The sequence below is a fragment of the Festucalex cinctus genome, chromosome 11 (assembly GCF_051991245.1).
Source record: "Festucalex cinctus isolate MCC-2025b chromosome 11, RoL_Fcin_1.0, whole genome shotgun sequence".
NCBI classification, from domain to species: domain Eukaryota; kingdom Metazoa; phylum Chordata; class Actinopteri; order Syngnathiformes; family Syngnathidae; genus Festucalex; species Festucalex cinctus.
Window position 1 is genome coordinate 17,747,741 of NC_135421.1, and position 13,753 is coordinate 17,761,493.

General features: G+C 39.7%; 1 protein-coding gene across 8 annotated transcripts in view; it reads left to right on the plus strand.

The window, feature by feature from the left end:
- Positions 1–13,753, plus strand: part of LOC144030189 (histone deacetylase 4-like) — a 112,407-nt gene that overhangs the window by 74,260 nt on the left and 24,394 nt on the right. For all 8 annotated transcript variants that reach the window (XM_077536253.1, XM_077536255.1, XM_077536254.1 and 5 more), the window contains 8 exons: positions 491–691; positions 4,012–4,198; positions 5,041–5,174; positions 6,119–6,221; positions 7,366–7,412; positions 9,923–10,030; positions 12,263–12,318; positions 13,514–13,601. In XM_077536253.1, the coding sequence (XP_077392379.1) occupies positions 491–691; positions 4,012–4,198; positions 5,041–5,174; positions 6,119–6,221; positions 7,366–7,412; positions 9,923–10,030; positions 12,263–12,318; positions 13,514–13,601 (924 nt within the window). The remainder of the gene's footprint in view (positions 1–490; positions 692–4,011; positions 4,199–5,040; positions 5,175–6,118; positions 6,222–7,365; positions 7,413–9,922; positions 10,031–12,262; positions 12,319–13,513; positions 13,602–13,753) is intronic.

Here is a 13,753-nt window from a genome sequence, read left to right on the forward strand (position 1 = left end):
CCTTACCGCTTACGACAATAAATCATTTACAGGCAGAACATTTGCCTGTTTTGCATATATTTGTTTAACATTACAGCAGAGGGAATGAAATTGGAAAATAAGCCCTTTTTTTTGGTGGTGTACATGAATGCTTGAATGTCATTATCTTGGTCTTATGTTGTAATATGTTAATGTGTAAAACAAAACAAAAAATAGTTATCTGTGGATTTTTATCAAAGATAAAGCATATAGGCCTGTGAGTATTGTTATTATTGTTGTTTAACTATTTAATATGCTGGTTTTTGTTAGTATGGTGGCCCGCATTATGCGTTAGCTTTAAGCTAAACAGGCTTTACTGAGCTAAATTTTTGTTTGCAAGTAAAAAAAAAAAGGTCATAACGACAGTTCATATCTTGAAAAACTCAAAATTAGCTTCCCTTGTATTTGGACCTGAATTTACATGCTGAAACGAGAAATAATCTACCATCGTCACGTTTTGTTTTCCGCTCAGATGATGTCCAAACCGGGCGAGCCGAGCTCGGCCGCCAGCTCGGCGGCGTCCGTATCGTCGAGGCAGCACCAGAGTCACCCGGAGGAGACGGAAGAGGAACTGAGGGAGCACCAGGGTCTCTCGTCCTCCTCGTCCTCCACCCTGGCCATCAAGCAGGAGCCCCTCGAGCCTCAAGAGCAGGAGGAGCTCCTCTTCCGACAGGTGAGGACACAAAACGAGATGCAGTAATTCCCTCTCACAATCGCTCGCTCTAATTATGCAACACTGAGTTTGTTTTTTTTTGCTTGAATGTTGGAGTGTTTTTTTTTTTTTTTAAGGAAGTCAGTGGGAGCAAGCAGACATGCATGGCAGATGGACAATAAAACACCACGTTCACACTCCTTTTAACTATTCTGACAGTTTTATTTGCACAGGGAAATTATGCAAGGCGGCAGCACGGTGCCATAGTGGTTAGCATTTCTGCCTCACAGTCAAAACGTTTGGGATTTAAACCGTGGGTATATGGCCTTTCTTGTTTGAAGTTTGTTTATTGTTTTTTTGTTTTTGTTTATTTATTTATGTATTTATTTATCTATTTTTATGGTGATGATGATGATGATTATTATTATTATTATTTTAAAATTTTATTTATTTATGTTAGTGTATTTAATATTTATTTTTTCATTATTCCTATTATTAATATTATTATTATTATTTATTATTGTTTATTTTAACATTTTATTCATTTATGTTAGTGTTTTTAATCTGTATATATCTTTTTATTTTATTTTTTTCCCCCAAAATGCTTCCTTTTAATTAAGTTTTGTTAGTTTTAAATCAGAAAAAAAAGGCAATTCTAAATATTTTGTCATAAAATCTACTAAAATTCTCAAAGATTGTTTGACCTTCCATCTTTTGCATGGACTACAGCAAAACCAAACAAAATAAGTAGATTTTAAAAAATCGCATATGATATTAATTGACAAAGATGAAAACAAAGAATGTTTTTGCTAATAATTAAAGTTAGTTTTCATTTTACAAATGTAAGAAGTAGCTTCAGTTTATAAAAGCGCGTTCATTTTTATTCAATTTTGTTTTCAAGAATGTTTTCTGGTTTTATTTTTTTATTTTCAATTTTTATTTCGAACATTCATAAAAAAAAGGCAGTAACAATAATTAGAATTAATGGAAAAAAATAAATGAAAATTATTAAGCCAAAACTTGTAAAAAGCAAAAATAATAATAAAGAAAAACAAAAAGCAATTGATGAAGCAAACAAGAAAACTTAACATCATATTAAGCAACAAAAAATATAAAGTAAGACAATCATGAACCAATCCCTGGCCATAAGTTAAACATACATATTATATTGTATGTTGCATACTTGCCTTGTATTTCATCAAATTGTGCTCCTGATATATTTTGCTGATCTCATATGCAACACTGTAAGCCAAAGAGATGACACGAACAGATCCTGTTTGTTTCTGGAGTAAAGCAGCGGCGATAACATCTTCAGGCCCGCAGACGTAACACGCGTGTGCTGCCGTAACGCAGTCGGGAGACGTCGCATCCTCTTCCTGTCTGGTCCATCCCCGCCGTGCTCAGCTAAATTCAATCAAGACGCTCCTCGGGCTGTCGCCATGGCGCCCGTGGTGTAAGCCGACACGCCTGTCGGGATGACTTGATGACTTGTAGAGTGGAGAACGCACCAACATTTTGGCTTTAGTTTCCATCAGATAGTATGTTACACTACTTACTCCAAATGGCCAATGAGCGCTCGTGCGCTTAATTGAAGACTTGTCTCGTTTGTTTCAAATCATTTGCAGTGCTCAAAGTCGTTTTCTGTACATATAAAATTCACAGTTTGTGTTTCCACCAACTTTTTCCACCTATGTGTTCTTTCAACTCGTGCATGCATCCATTTGGCAGCTGCCATCTGGAATCGCAGGTTTGATTTTGTGCCAAGGGCGCCATCTTGTGGCAAGAGAATGAACATGCAGCCCACACTGGCAGGCTGCTTGTGAGTAGTGTTAATCCATCCATCCATTTTCTTGACCGCTTATTCCTCACAAGGGTCGCGGGGGCTGCTGGCGCCTATCTCAGCTGTCTCTGGGCAGTAGGCGGGGGACACCCTGGACTGGTTGCCAACCAATCGCAGGGCAAGTAGTGTTAATGTTATCAGCCATTTTTAAATTAAGTTAGTTTTAGTCACTTTTTTACATAGTTTGTCAACCTCATCCTGTTTTTATTTAGTAAATTTTTAGTCAACTAAATCTGACATTTTAGTCATCATTTTAGTCCAAGAAAACATCATTTTATTCGTCTGGTTTTGGTCAACATAAACTGTCAACGTTTTAGTCTAGTTTTAGTCAGGATAATCATTGAACAACCGCTGTATATATTTTTTTGCCAGCAGATAGTTTTGGATTAGGAATGGTCAACATTAGTTCACATAAAATAGTTTTGATAAAAAAAACAACTTGACGCACAATTACAGCATAATCAACAAGTGGCTACTATGGCTCCATGCTACAAGCTAGTAAGTTAGCTAGCATTAGTTAACGGTTGGATTAATATTATTATTATTATTATTTTAACCTTTCACTGTGAAACCACTTCCTGTCTGTCTCATGTTTGTGCATGTTGCACTCGTTAGCTGCAGATTTGAAAGGGGGTGTGTCACTATGTGTCACATGACAGTATCCTAGTGACAGATTAGCACAGACAGGATTTTACCAAATCATTTTCCTCGTTTTTGTTCTTAAACTAAAATGTCCACAGATTTTAGTTCAGTTTTTATTAAGTGAAGTACATTTTCGTCTCGTCTTCATTAGTCGACGAAAATGCATACTGGTTTAGTCCCATTAATGAGGGTTTTAGTCTCGTCTAGTTTTAGTCTGGTGAAAAATGTGCGTTGATGAAATTATTTTTGTTTAGTTTTTGTTGGCGAAATTAACACTACTTGCGAGTAATTTTAAAGTTGTGAGTAAATGATGCCAAAATCTTTTTTTTTCTTTTTTTCTTTTTTTTTTTTTCCTAAGAATTGACAATATTGGTAAATTGTCTTTTCTACCTTCGAGCTAGCCATTTAACTCATTCGCCTCCTGATACCACAGCATCAGGAGCAGTTCAATGTCTTGCTCAAGGACACAAGGGCTGAAGATTGGACCCACGACCTTTGAGTTGGGAGATGACCTGCTCCCATATTACACAAAACGTAAACCACAAACTATTACCAAATATAGTTTCGTATGGTTTCAAACAACTCTTATAAAGGGTTTACAGTTTATACGATTTGCATAGATTTCAAAAATACTTCTTTGACGCCAATTACTACTTTCCTATTAACCGAGGTCTGGCACTGTCAGTCCAGTACAAAAATAAGGTGTTTCTTTTCCTCCAGTGTGAAAATTGTGGATTGTAAACTGCAAACCAGCGTCCATAGGTGGCAACTTTTTTTTTAAATGCTAGAATGACAAACAATCGTCAAGCGACACTGACAAATCCCAATGATGGACGTGTGTTTGTGTGCGTGAAAGCAGCAGGCCCTGCTGTTGGAGCAGCAGCGCATCCAGCAGTTGAGGAGCTACCGGGCGTCCATGGAGGCGGCCGGCTTGTCGGTCAGCCTGGCGGCTCACCGGCCCCTCTCCAGGGCGCAGTCCTCACCGGCCTCGGCCTCCTTCCCCATCATGGTGCAGGAGCCGGCGGTCAAGCCACGATTCACCACAGGTCTGCTGGCAGCAAAAACAGTTTTTTTTGTTTTGGTTCACACAGCTTTTTCTGGTCATTATGCTTTGTGCCATTGAGCCTCATTGGATACTTGCCAGTCAATCACAAGAATACATTTTACAGTGAGAAAGAAAGAAAGAAAGAGAAAGAAAGGAGGGAATGAAAGAAAGGAAGGAATGAAAGAAAGGAAAGAGAAAGAAAGAAAGAAAGAAAGAATGGAAGAAAAAGAAAGAAAGAAAGAAAGGAGAGAAATAAGCTAAGAAAGAAAGAAAGAGAAAGAATGAAAGAAAGAGAAAAAAGAAAGGAGAGAATGAAAGAAAGAAAGAAAGAAAGAGAAAGAATGAAAGAAAGAGAAAAATGAAAGGAGAGAAAGAAACAAAGAAATAAAGAAAGAGAAAGAATGAAAGAAAGAGAAAAAAGTAAAGAAAGAAAGAAAGAAAGAGAAAAAAGAAAGAAAGAAAGAGAGAAAGAAAGAAAGAAAGAGGGAACGAGGGAAAGAAGGGAAGAAAGAGGAAGAAGCCTGAAACACCTGGAGTTGTCTTGTTTGGATTTTAAATAGGTTCGAAAACACACTTTCAATACCAATTGTATTGATTTGTAGTCAGATCGGTAACAGAATTATGTTAATTTAATGTCATATAAACCTTTTTTATTTGACATGTCAGCCGTTCTGTATCTTCATTTAAAAAGCTCAAATTATCCTCATTGAAGGCTAAACTAGGAGAGATAATGGACGAGATATTGATTGAAACTGTCAACGTTATGTGTCTTTCTTTTTTTTAAATTATTTATTTATTTATTTTTGGTAATGCCACGGACTCACGGTGTTGTGTATTGTTCAGGTCTGGTGTACGACTCGTTGATGCAGAAGCACCAGTGCATGTGCGGCAACACCAACAGCCACCCGGAACACGCGGGTCGCATCCAGAGCATCTGGTCTCGTCTCCAGGAAACGGGACTCAGGGGACACTGCGAGGTGACTTCAGTTTTCACATAGCGACGACAACAGCAACAACAACAGATTCACATTCCGACAACTTCATTTCTCCCCGTGGAGCAGTTGAGGCTTGAATGCGCTTGAGTTGATTCAATACACGTCAGGAAGTTTTATAATCGTGTCACATGAAGTTGATGAGGTCGCTTAAGAATGTGCATGCGCCTGATTCTTACACATTGAGCAGTTTTGTTTTTATTATCTATCTTATTTATTCCCTGATGTTACTGATGGACAACTGAATTTCCCCTTGCGTGGAATTTATCTATCTATCTATCTATCTATCTATCTATCTATCTATCTATCTATCTATCTATCTATCTATCTATCTATCTATCTATCTATCTATCTATCTGTCTGTCTGTCTGTCTGTCTGTCTGTCTGTCTGTTGTTCCATCTATCATCCATCTATCCATCCATCCGTCTGTCTGTCCGTCCGTCTGTCTGTCCGTCCGTCTGTCTTTTGTTCCATCTGTCCGTCCATCTGTCTGTCTTTTGTTCTATCCACTCTCTCTCTCTCTCGTTTTCACTTACGACGAGAATAATGATATTCTTAACATTTCTACATGATATTTTGCATTTTGATTGCAAGTGAATCAACTTTAGACTGCAGTTGTGGCGTTCAACAGTAGGGGGGAGTGTTTGACCAGTTATTGCTTAGAATTGCCTTCAGCTCATATTTCTGGAGTCTTCAAACACATGGAGACTTGTTAATACTTTCTGCCAGTTCAAATGACATACACAGAGATCGTCTTGCCTCCCCGCCCAATTTACACACACCACTTAGTTCTATGTTCTCCTCAACATTTGGGAAGAATAAATAGACATGTACGGCGTCATGAATCATTTTCTTGCAATGGTTTTTGGTACATTGGAGACACAAGCCAATGACTTCTTAAGATGTCTTCTTTCGCCCTTGTGTCCAGTGCATCCGGGGAAGGAAAGCCACACTGGAGGAACTCCAGACGGTCCACTCAGAATCCCACGTTCTGCTGTATGGAACCAACCCGCTGCGGCAGAAGCTGGACTGTAAGTAGCAACACAGCAGAAACAAAAGAGGATTTAGCTCAATCAGTTTGACCACCAAACTTGATCCCATTCATTTTAAAATCTTACTGTGTCATGAATAAGAGGCTCAAATCCAAACTTCATTTGTCCTCTCTTGTTCCATGTGTTGGGATGAGAGGGCCTCAAAAGTAGTGATGGGAAAATGGAGCTTCATGAAGCACTTGCGATATTTTTATGACTCCACTAGATGGCACTCATGCTTCAAAGATGCAATGGAATTGGAATCAATTGCTTTTTATCTTTAAAGCAAGAGCACCATCTCACGACTGAAAAGGTGTTTGATGGGATTGAGGTCAGTTTTTTGACTGACTTTGCTTAGTGCACTGGGCCACAATCATGCTGGAAACATTTCCTTCACTCTTCTAGAATTCACTTTTTTCTGTATCAGCCAATCATTTCATTTCACATTATTTGTTAAAGGAGAAATCCTATGCAAGTTTCTCTCAAAACAGTTCCTAAGTCTAATTTTTATTTTTTATTTTTTTTAAAGTCTCTCACATTCCCACATTTAAAATTAAAGGTGCACTGATTTTTTCCGGCCGATCACCGATCCCCGATTTTTAAAAAGTCTGACCTGCCGATCTCGATTTTTGTCGATCCCATTGTTTGTTTGTTTTTCATAATAAGTAGCCACCTTCAGTTCAGTTGTTTGTTGCAAAACATTGAACAATATCTGTGAAATAATGCAAACAGCACATTTTTTTAAAATTGAGATTAATGTCAAAAAATCCGAACGATCCCTTTAAGGGATCAGCCAATCACCGATCCCCCAAAATTAAGGAAATAGGGGCTGATAAATTGGCCGGCCAACCGATCAATCGGAGCAACCTTATTGAAAACCCACTTGCCCCACTTTGGTGGAAATTGCTCAGTTTGGGGTATGTGGTTCTGCTTTTTTTAGTAGGTCTTTTGTTACCATGACAACGGAAGTTTCAAAAAAGGAATTCACAACAAATCGAGTGGGTTCTGGAGAGACTGCAGCTCTGCTTACCTTTTGACTTTCATCTGTCCAATTTGGACACTGCATGACATCAAGTTCCACCATCAGCTATAATTTGAATTGCCTTTTTTTTTTTTTTTTTTTCCTTCTGCTCTTTGCTCTCAGGTTCCATCAGTCCCATGTTTGTGAGATTACCATGCGGAGGTGTTGGGGTAAGTCATTACTCCTGCTACATATCGAGCCTTTTACAAAATTATATAATAAAGTATATCTGGACTTACATGTGAATTACCACAACATCAAATTGACAAGTCATCCATCCATCCATTTTCTTGACCGCTTATTCCTCACAAGGGTCGTGGGGGGTGCTGGAGCCTATTCCAGGTGGCTTTGGGCAGGCGGGGTACACCCTGGACTGGTTGCCAGCCAATCGCATCGCACACAGAGACGAACAACCATCCACGCTCACACGCACACCTAGGGACAATTCGGAGCGCCCAATTAACCTGCCATGCATGGCTTTGAAATGTGGGAGGAGACCGGAGCACCCGGAGAAGACCCACACAGGCACGGGAAAACATGCAAACTCCACCCAGGAAGGCAGGAGCCTGGACTCGAACCCGAGTCCTCAGAACTGGGAGGCGGGCATGTTAACCACTCGCCCATTGACCAGTCAAATATCCCAAATGTTTTTTTTGATAAACAAATGTACTTAAAGGGACACTTGACTCATTGAGTCATTTTCAGTAGTAAAAAGTGAATATTTTGACCAGAATTAAATTGATAACTACATTTTCCATGTGTTGTTTCATTTCTACTTGCTGTTGACTGAAGATGACATCACCTGTGCTGAGGAAGTAGGTAACGACCAATCACGACTCACCTGTTTTCTGGGTTTGGTCAGCAAACTGAGCCATGATTGGCCGTTACCTATTTCCTCAGCACAGGTGATGTCATCATAAGTTGACAGCAAGTAGAAAAGGTACTTTTTAAAGGTATTAATTGTACATGAAAAATAATTAAGATACCACATTAATTATTGACAAAATCTGAACTTTTTACTGCTGAAAATGGCTCAATGAGTCGAAGTATCCCTTTAAATTGCAGCACCCACTCACTCTGCGTCCCCTTGCCTCAATAATAATTCCATTACAACACAGACATACACACGCACACGCAATCTCTTACCACCCTCGCACGCACACACAAACAGCACCCCTCAAGCACCGGAGGCAACAAAAGCTGTTGCTGGCCTTTCCGCTGTGTTTGTAATGGTAACCAGATGTGTTGTGCATGCGTGTGTTGTTTGCATAACGGTGCACTGGGATATTTGTCGAACAATGATTTGGTTTATGTCCAAGTTTAAAGTGGCTGTGATGGCTTATACCTGCGTGAGTGTGCACACATACACTTCCATGAAGCAAGTCTTTCTTCATCGCCATCCTCCTCTTTTTCTCTCCCCTTTCCTGACCTCGTCGTCCCCTCCCATGGCCTTTACGGCTCGCTGCGGTGGGAACAATAAGAGCCAGAGCTCACTTCTGCTCTTTATAACGGCAAAATGGGGGCTAAATTGTTGTCTTCCTGTCATACACATGCATACAAAATGCGCACGCTGGCTTGCGGGGGGAGGAGGGGGCTTAAATTAAGCTGTCAGCCTGCGGAGAAACATCATTCCATCATACCAACACGCTCCCACGTTTTTTTTTTCACCTGATGCACACATAAACGTCACCTCTTGCCTTGAGGTAAAATAGCACAGAGACTTGGCATTGTTCCTAAATCGTGTGTTGGTCATTTTCTTCATTCTTGCTTGTGATAAAAGCACACATTGAAAATGCACAGGGTGAAATTTCAGAATGAAAGTAAAATAACATTTACAGGTGAACTTTGAGCTTCTCGAGCCTTTTGAACGAACAACGTTGAGTATTATTTCAAGTTAACGTTGTCTCACAAAGAGCTGAATGACCAAATTCACAACACGTGTTTGAGACAGTAACATTTCCGAGGACGTGGATGCCTTTCTGTGACTCTTCCAGTCTCCGTCCGTAGTACGGAGCCCCGAAGGTGACATAGTAGAAAAAAACAACAACATTGCGTTCTCTCGCAAAGTTGTTTTGTGAGGGAACGCAAAGTTGTTGTTTTTCGCCTACCATATCACCTTCGGTGCGCCGTAAACACTTCCGGGTCATCTTCCATGTGACCAAAAGCGACGTGTAAACAAAGCAGTGGGGAAATACATGCTCCATCCTAGTCGCTTTGGGAAAGCTTTCCCACTGCTTTGTTTCATGTTTTTTTCCATTTAAAAAAAAAAAAAAAATCATTATTATTATTATTATTATTAATTTTTTTTTACAAACCTTCCATCCTCGTCGCTTTTGGTCACATGGAAGATGACCCGGAAGTGTTTACGGCGCACCGAAGGTGACATGGTAGGTGAAAAACAACAACTTTGCGTTCCCTCGCAAAACAACTTCGTGTTCTCTCGCAAAGATTGGGAACGCAAAGTTGTTTTTTTCACCTACCATGTCATCTTAGGGGCTCCGTACCGTCGCAACTGATGACACTGCGTGATTGTTTATCAATTGCGAATAATTTCTAATATGCACACAGCTTACTGAGGAATTCTGAGCCTGGTCATGAAAACACAATTCAACCCACATCTTGAGGCACCAGCGTACTGCAAATCTATCGTCATGTAAGATGGGCCGTTTTGTTTTTGCAGGTGGACAGCGACACCATTTGGAACGAGGTGCATTCGTCCAGCGCGGCGCGACTGGCCGTCGGCTCGGTGGTGGAACTCGTCTTTAAGGTTGCGTCAGGAGAACTGAAGGTTGGTTCGCTCACTCGTCCACTACAGTAAACAAGGGAGACTCGAGGTTTGGGGGGTTTGGTTCCAGAGGTAGACACGTAGTCTACGTAAGTCAGTCACTAAACGGAATTATTACAGTTATTATGTCACTTGTCAAATGAGTTCAGGGAAGGTTTCCAAACAACAACAAAAAAAATTGGTTACTTTAGTTAGTTAATGAACCTCATTGACATTTTCCAGCCCATTTGTATCCACTCAGTGTCGAGTCAAGCCATTCTGAGGCAGGTTGTAGTAGACTACACAAACCCTGGAGCAGACCTTCCGCATCCCGCGGTGCCCGCCGGCCGGCCAGCCAGCCAGCCTCTCTTTTGTCTGCACGAGTGCCTACTTCCTGTTTGAAGCCAGCAGGGCGTCATGCAGACTCTGGCTGTTGGCCGTCCCGACTAACAGGCCCGTTTTATTGGTCCGACGTGGCAGCCGCCCGCCAAGCGGACTTGGCGCTTGTCGTTAGCTTAGTACTCTGCGCACTAATGGTGCTTTTCAAAGGAACCGTTTCACCAGATAGGCCGTAATTACAATGACACTATAGCCCTACCCTCATATTATTTCAATAATTGCTTATTTTTGTTTGTTTTTGTTTGAGTCATTGTTTCCTTTCAGACACGTTACAGGTTACATCAATCACATCACATCATTTGCAACATTGACATCCGAAAGAAGGCCTGACGGGTAGAAGCCGATGGCTTATTAGAAACCCATCCCCATCGATTCTTACTAAACTCATCAGTCATATAATATACATTGATTATGATAGTCATTGACTGCTATCGTTGTCCATCAGTCCCAGACTCCTTGCTCAGTTCATATTGAAGATTCCTTTCCAAATCATCCACTTTTTGTTCCAAGGCGACAATGTGTCTCTCTTTTTCTTGTGTCTCTCTTCAAATGCTGAATTTCCTGCAGAATTGGCTCAATGCGCTTCCTCATTTCAAGTAATTCGGAGACCATTCCAATGATTTTTACAAGAGAAGTTCATCTCTTCAATCTCGTCAGTTCTTTTCCCGCCAGGCATGCTGCAACAATGTCATTAAAAAATCCCAATGCAAAAATCAACAATAGTTCAAAGTCATGAGCGAGTGCAGATGCGCCCTTGAGTCTCTGAATTTTTATAGTTTAAACTGTAAATATAACCCAAACGATGATCTCAAAATACGTTCATTTGCTTTCAAGCTCATCTTGCTACATTACCCGTAACAATAAACAGATGATTTTACTGTCTTTTGATAAAATGCCTCGGAAGTGCATGTACAATACACATGAACATATGACAAAAAGTCCACATAAATTCCATACTTCCTTAGCGCCAATTACTACTTTCCTATCAGCCAGGGCTTTCAACGCCATCATGGGGTGTCTTAAAGCATTAGGGTAGCTTCCACAGAAAAATAACCTCGAACCCCCACAATCACTCAAGTACAGCTACATCAAGTACATTATTTCCATTGATATGGTTGCAATTTGTTTTTATGGTGTGAAATATGTCTTTATTTAATTCTTTTTAATACACTGAGGTAATTTAGTCTAAATAAATGTGATTCTTCTGGTTACAAATGGTATTTCCTCTGAAATATTGACATCGTCGTTTCCAAGTAGGAGAGGAAGCACACGTCTTGTGTGAATATTATGAAAGTGGGGGGTTAAAGTTGACTGTTATTGACTTGCCCTCAGCTTAACCTGATGTGAACACACGCACACACGCGCACGGTCACCCGATGAGCAAATTCCACCTGCGCCAACAACTGTCAACGCCACAGGATGCCGTAAATCGTCTCTCTTCACACCTGCGGCCGCGTGCTCCCTCGTGATCACCTCTTTTTTTTTTTTTTCTCTCGCTCTCTTTTTCCAATGTATGGCTATTTTTCTGCTACTTATAAAAATAAAGTCGCCAGTGTCTCTCATGCGCTTGTGTATACAAGCAGGCTTTTTTAACACCAGCTGTACAAGTTGTCTCTCGGCTAATCTCCCGACTGGCTACTAATCCGTAGCAGCTGGCTCAACATCATTAGTCCATCTTGCCTCACTTAACATCACCCTGGACATTTATCTCATGTCCCCTTATTATAGCGCTGGGAGTCCCCCAAAAACAAAACAAAACAAAAAAAAAACACTTTTAACTCACCGTGTAAGCAATAAGCTGTCGTTGGAAAATGTCAGTGACTTTGCCGAAATGATTTTGTTGTTCTCCTCCGCCAGAACGGTTTTGCGGTTGTGCGACCACCTGGACACCACGCGGAGGAGAGCACGCCCATGTAAGTCAGTCATCACAACGAGACGCCGATGCTACCATCTTGAAAATTGAAATGAAAAATTGAATGTTCCCATATAGTGTGTCTCCTTCTGACGTTTTTAGACAAGTGGATATATACAGCGCTCCCTCGTTTACCGCGGGTGTTACGTTACAAAATGTACCCGCGATAATGGAAGCCCGAGTTAAAAAAAAAAAAAAAAAAAAAAAAAAAAAATTCTGTTATGTATATTCTTTTCATTTATTATGTTTTTTTTTTTAGTTTTAGTATGATTTTTACTTTATTATAAATATTTTTTCATTAATAATATATGTTCTTTTTTTCATTTGCATTCATTTATTTCCATGAAAAGTATGTTTTTTTTGTTTTTGTTTTTTTATTACAGTATAAAGCACAGTATATACGGTATTTTTTTCATTTATTATATGTTATTTCATTGTGGTATGATTTTTAGTTTATTATGAATGCTTTTTCATTCATCACTGTATACACATTTTTTTTGTTATTGAACAAAACATTTTAGCATTATGTATACTAGGGGTGTGAATTGCCTAGTACCTGACGATTCGATTCGTATCACGATTCACAGGTCACGATTCGATTCGATACCGATTAATCCCGATACGAATGGTCACGATTCGATACCGATTAATCCCGATACGAATTTATAAGTCGATTGTTGCGATTTTTTTTCATTCATATTTAGAAAATACTAATCAGTAAGCTTGTAGAGTGTAAGATTTATATGAAAATGTATTATTTATTTATCTGAAATTTCAGTCTTATAGAGGTTGTAATCTGTTTCATGTTTGAACAGCATTAAAATAAAAATATTAAGGCTTAATGTGCCGTTCATATAACATTCTTCCATGCTCAAGGTGTGAATCCTAAAAAAAAAAAAAAAAAAAAAAAAATCGATTCTGCCGATTATTGAATCGATTCGAGAATCGCGCGATGTAGTATCGCGATATATCGCCGAATCGATTTTTTTTAACACCCCTAATGTATACCTATAAAAAGAATGTGATAGTTGTTATTCCCTTAAACAATTTTCAAATTATGCTCCACTGTTACTTAAATGTTGGCTGAACAATATCTGTGCGTGGAAGCCAATAGAAATAAAGTGCTTTTTAAAAAAAAAAAAAAAAAATTCCTATTTAAGTGTTAGTGTGCCGTCTGACTTTTCCTTCGTCCTCAGGGGATTCTGTTACTTCAACTCGGTGGCCATCGCAGCCAAACTCCTGCAGCGGAGGCTCAATGTCAGCAAGATCCTCATTGTGGACTGGGTGAGTTCCACAGAAAACACGTCGGCTGGCTGAGCCGCCTGATTGGCTCCTCGACAACACAGGAAATGTGAAAATTGACCATTTGTTCTCTGTTTACAGAACTTATATATAGTCTTTCCATCACAGTATCATGGAGCCATTGTTTTAAAAGG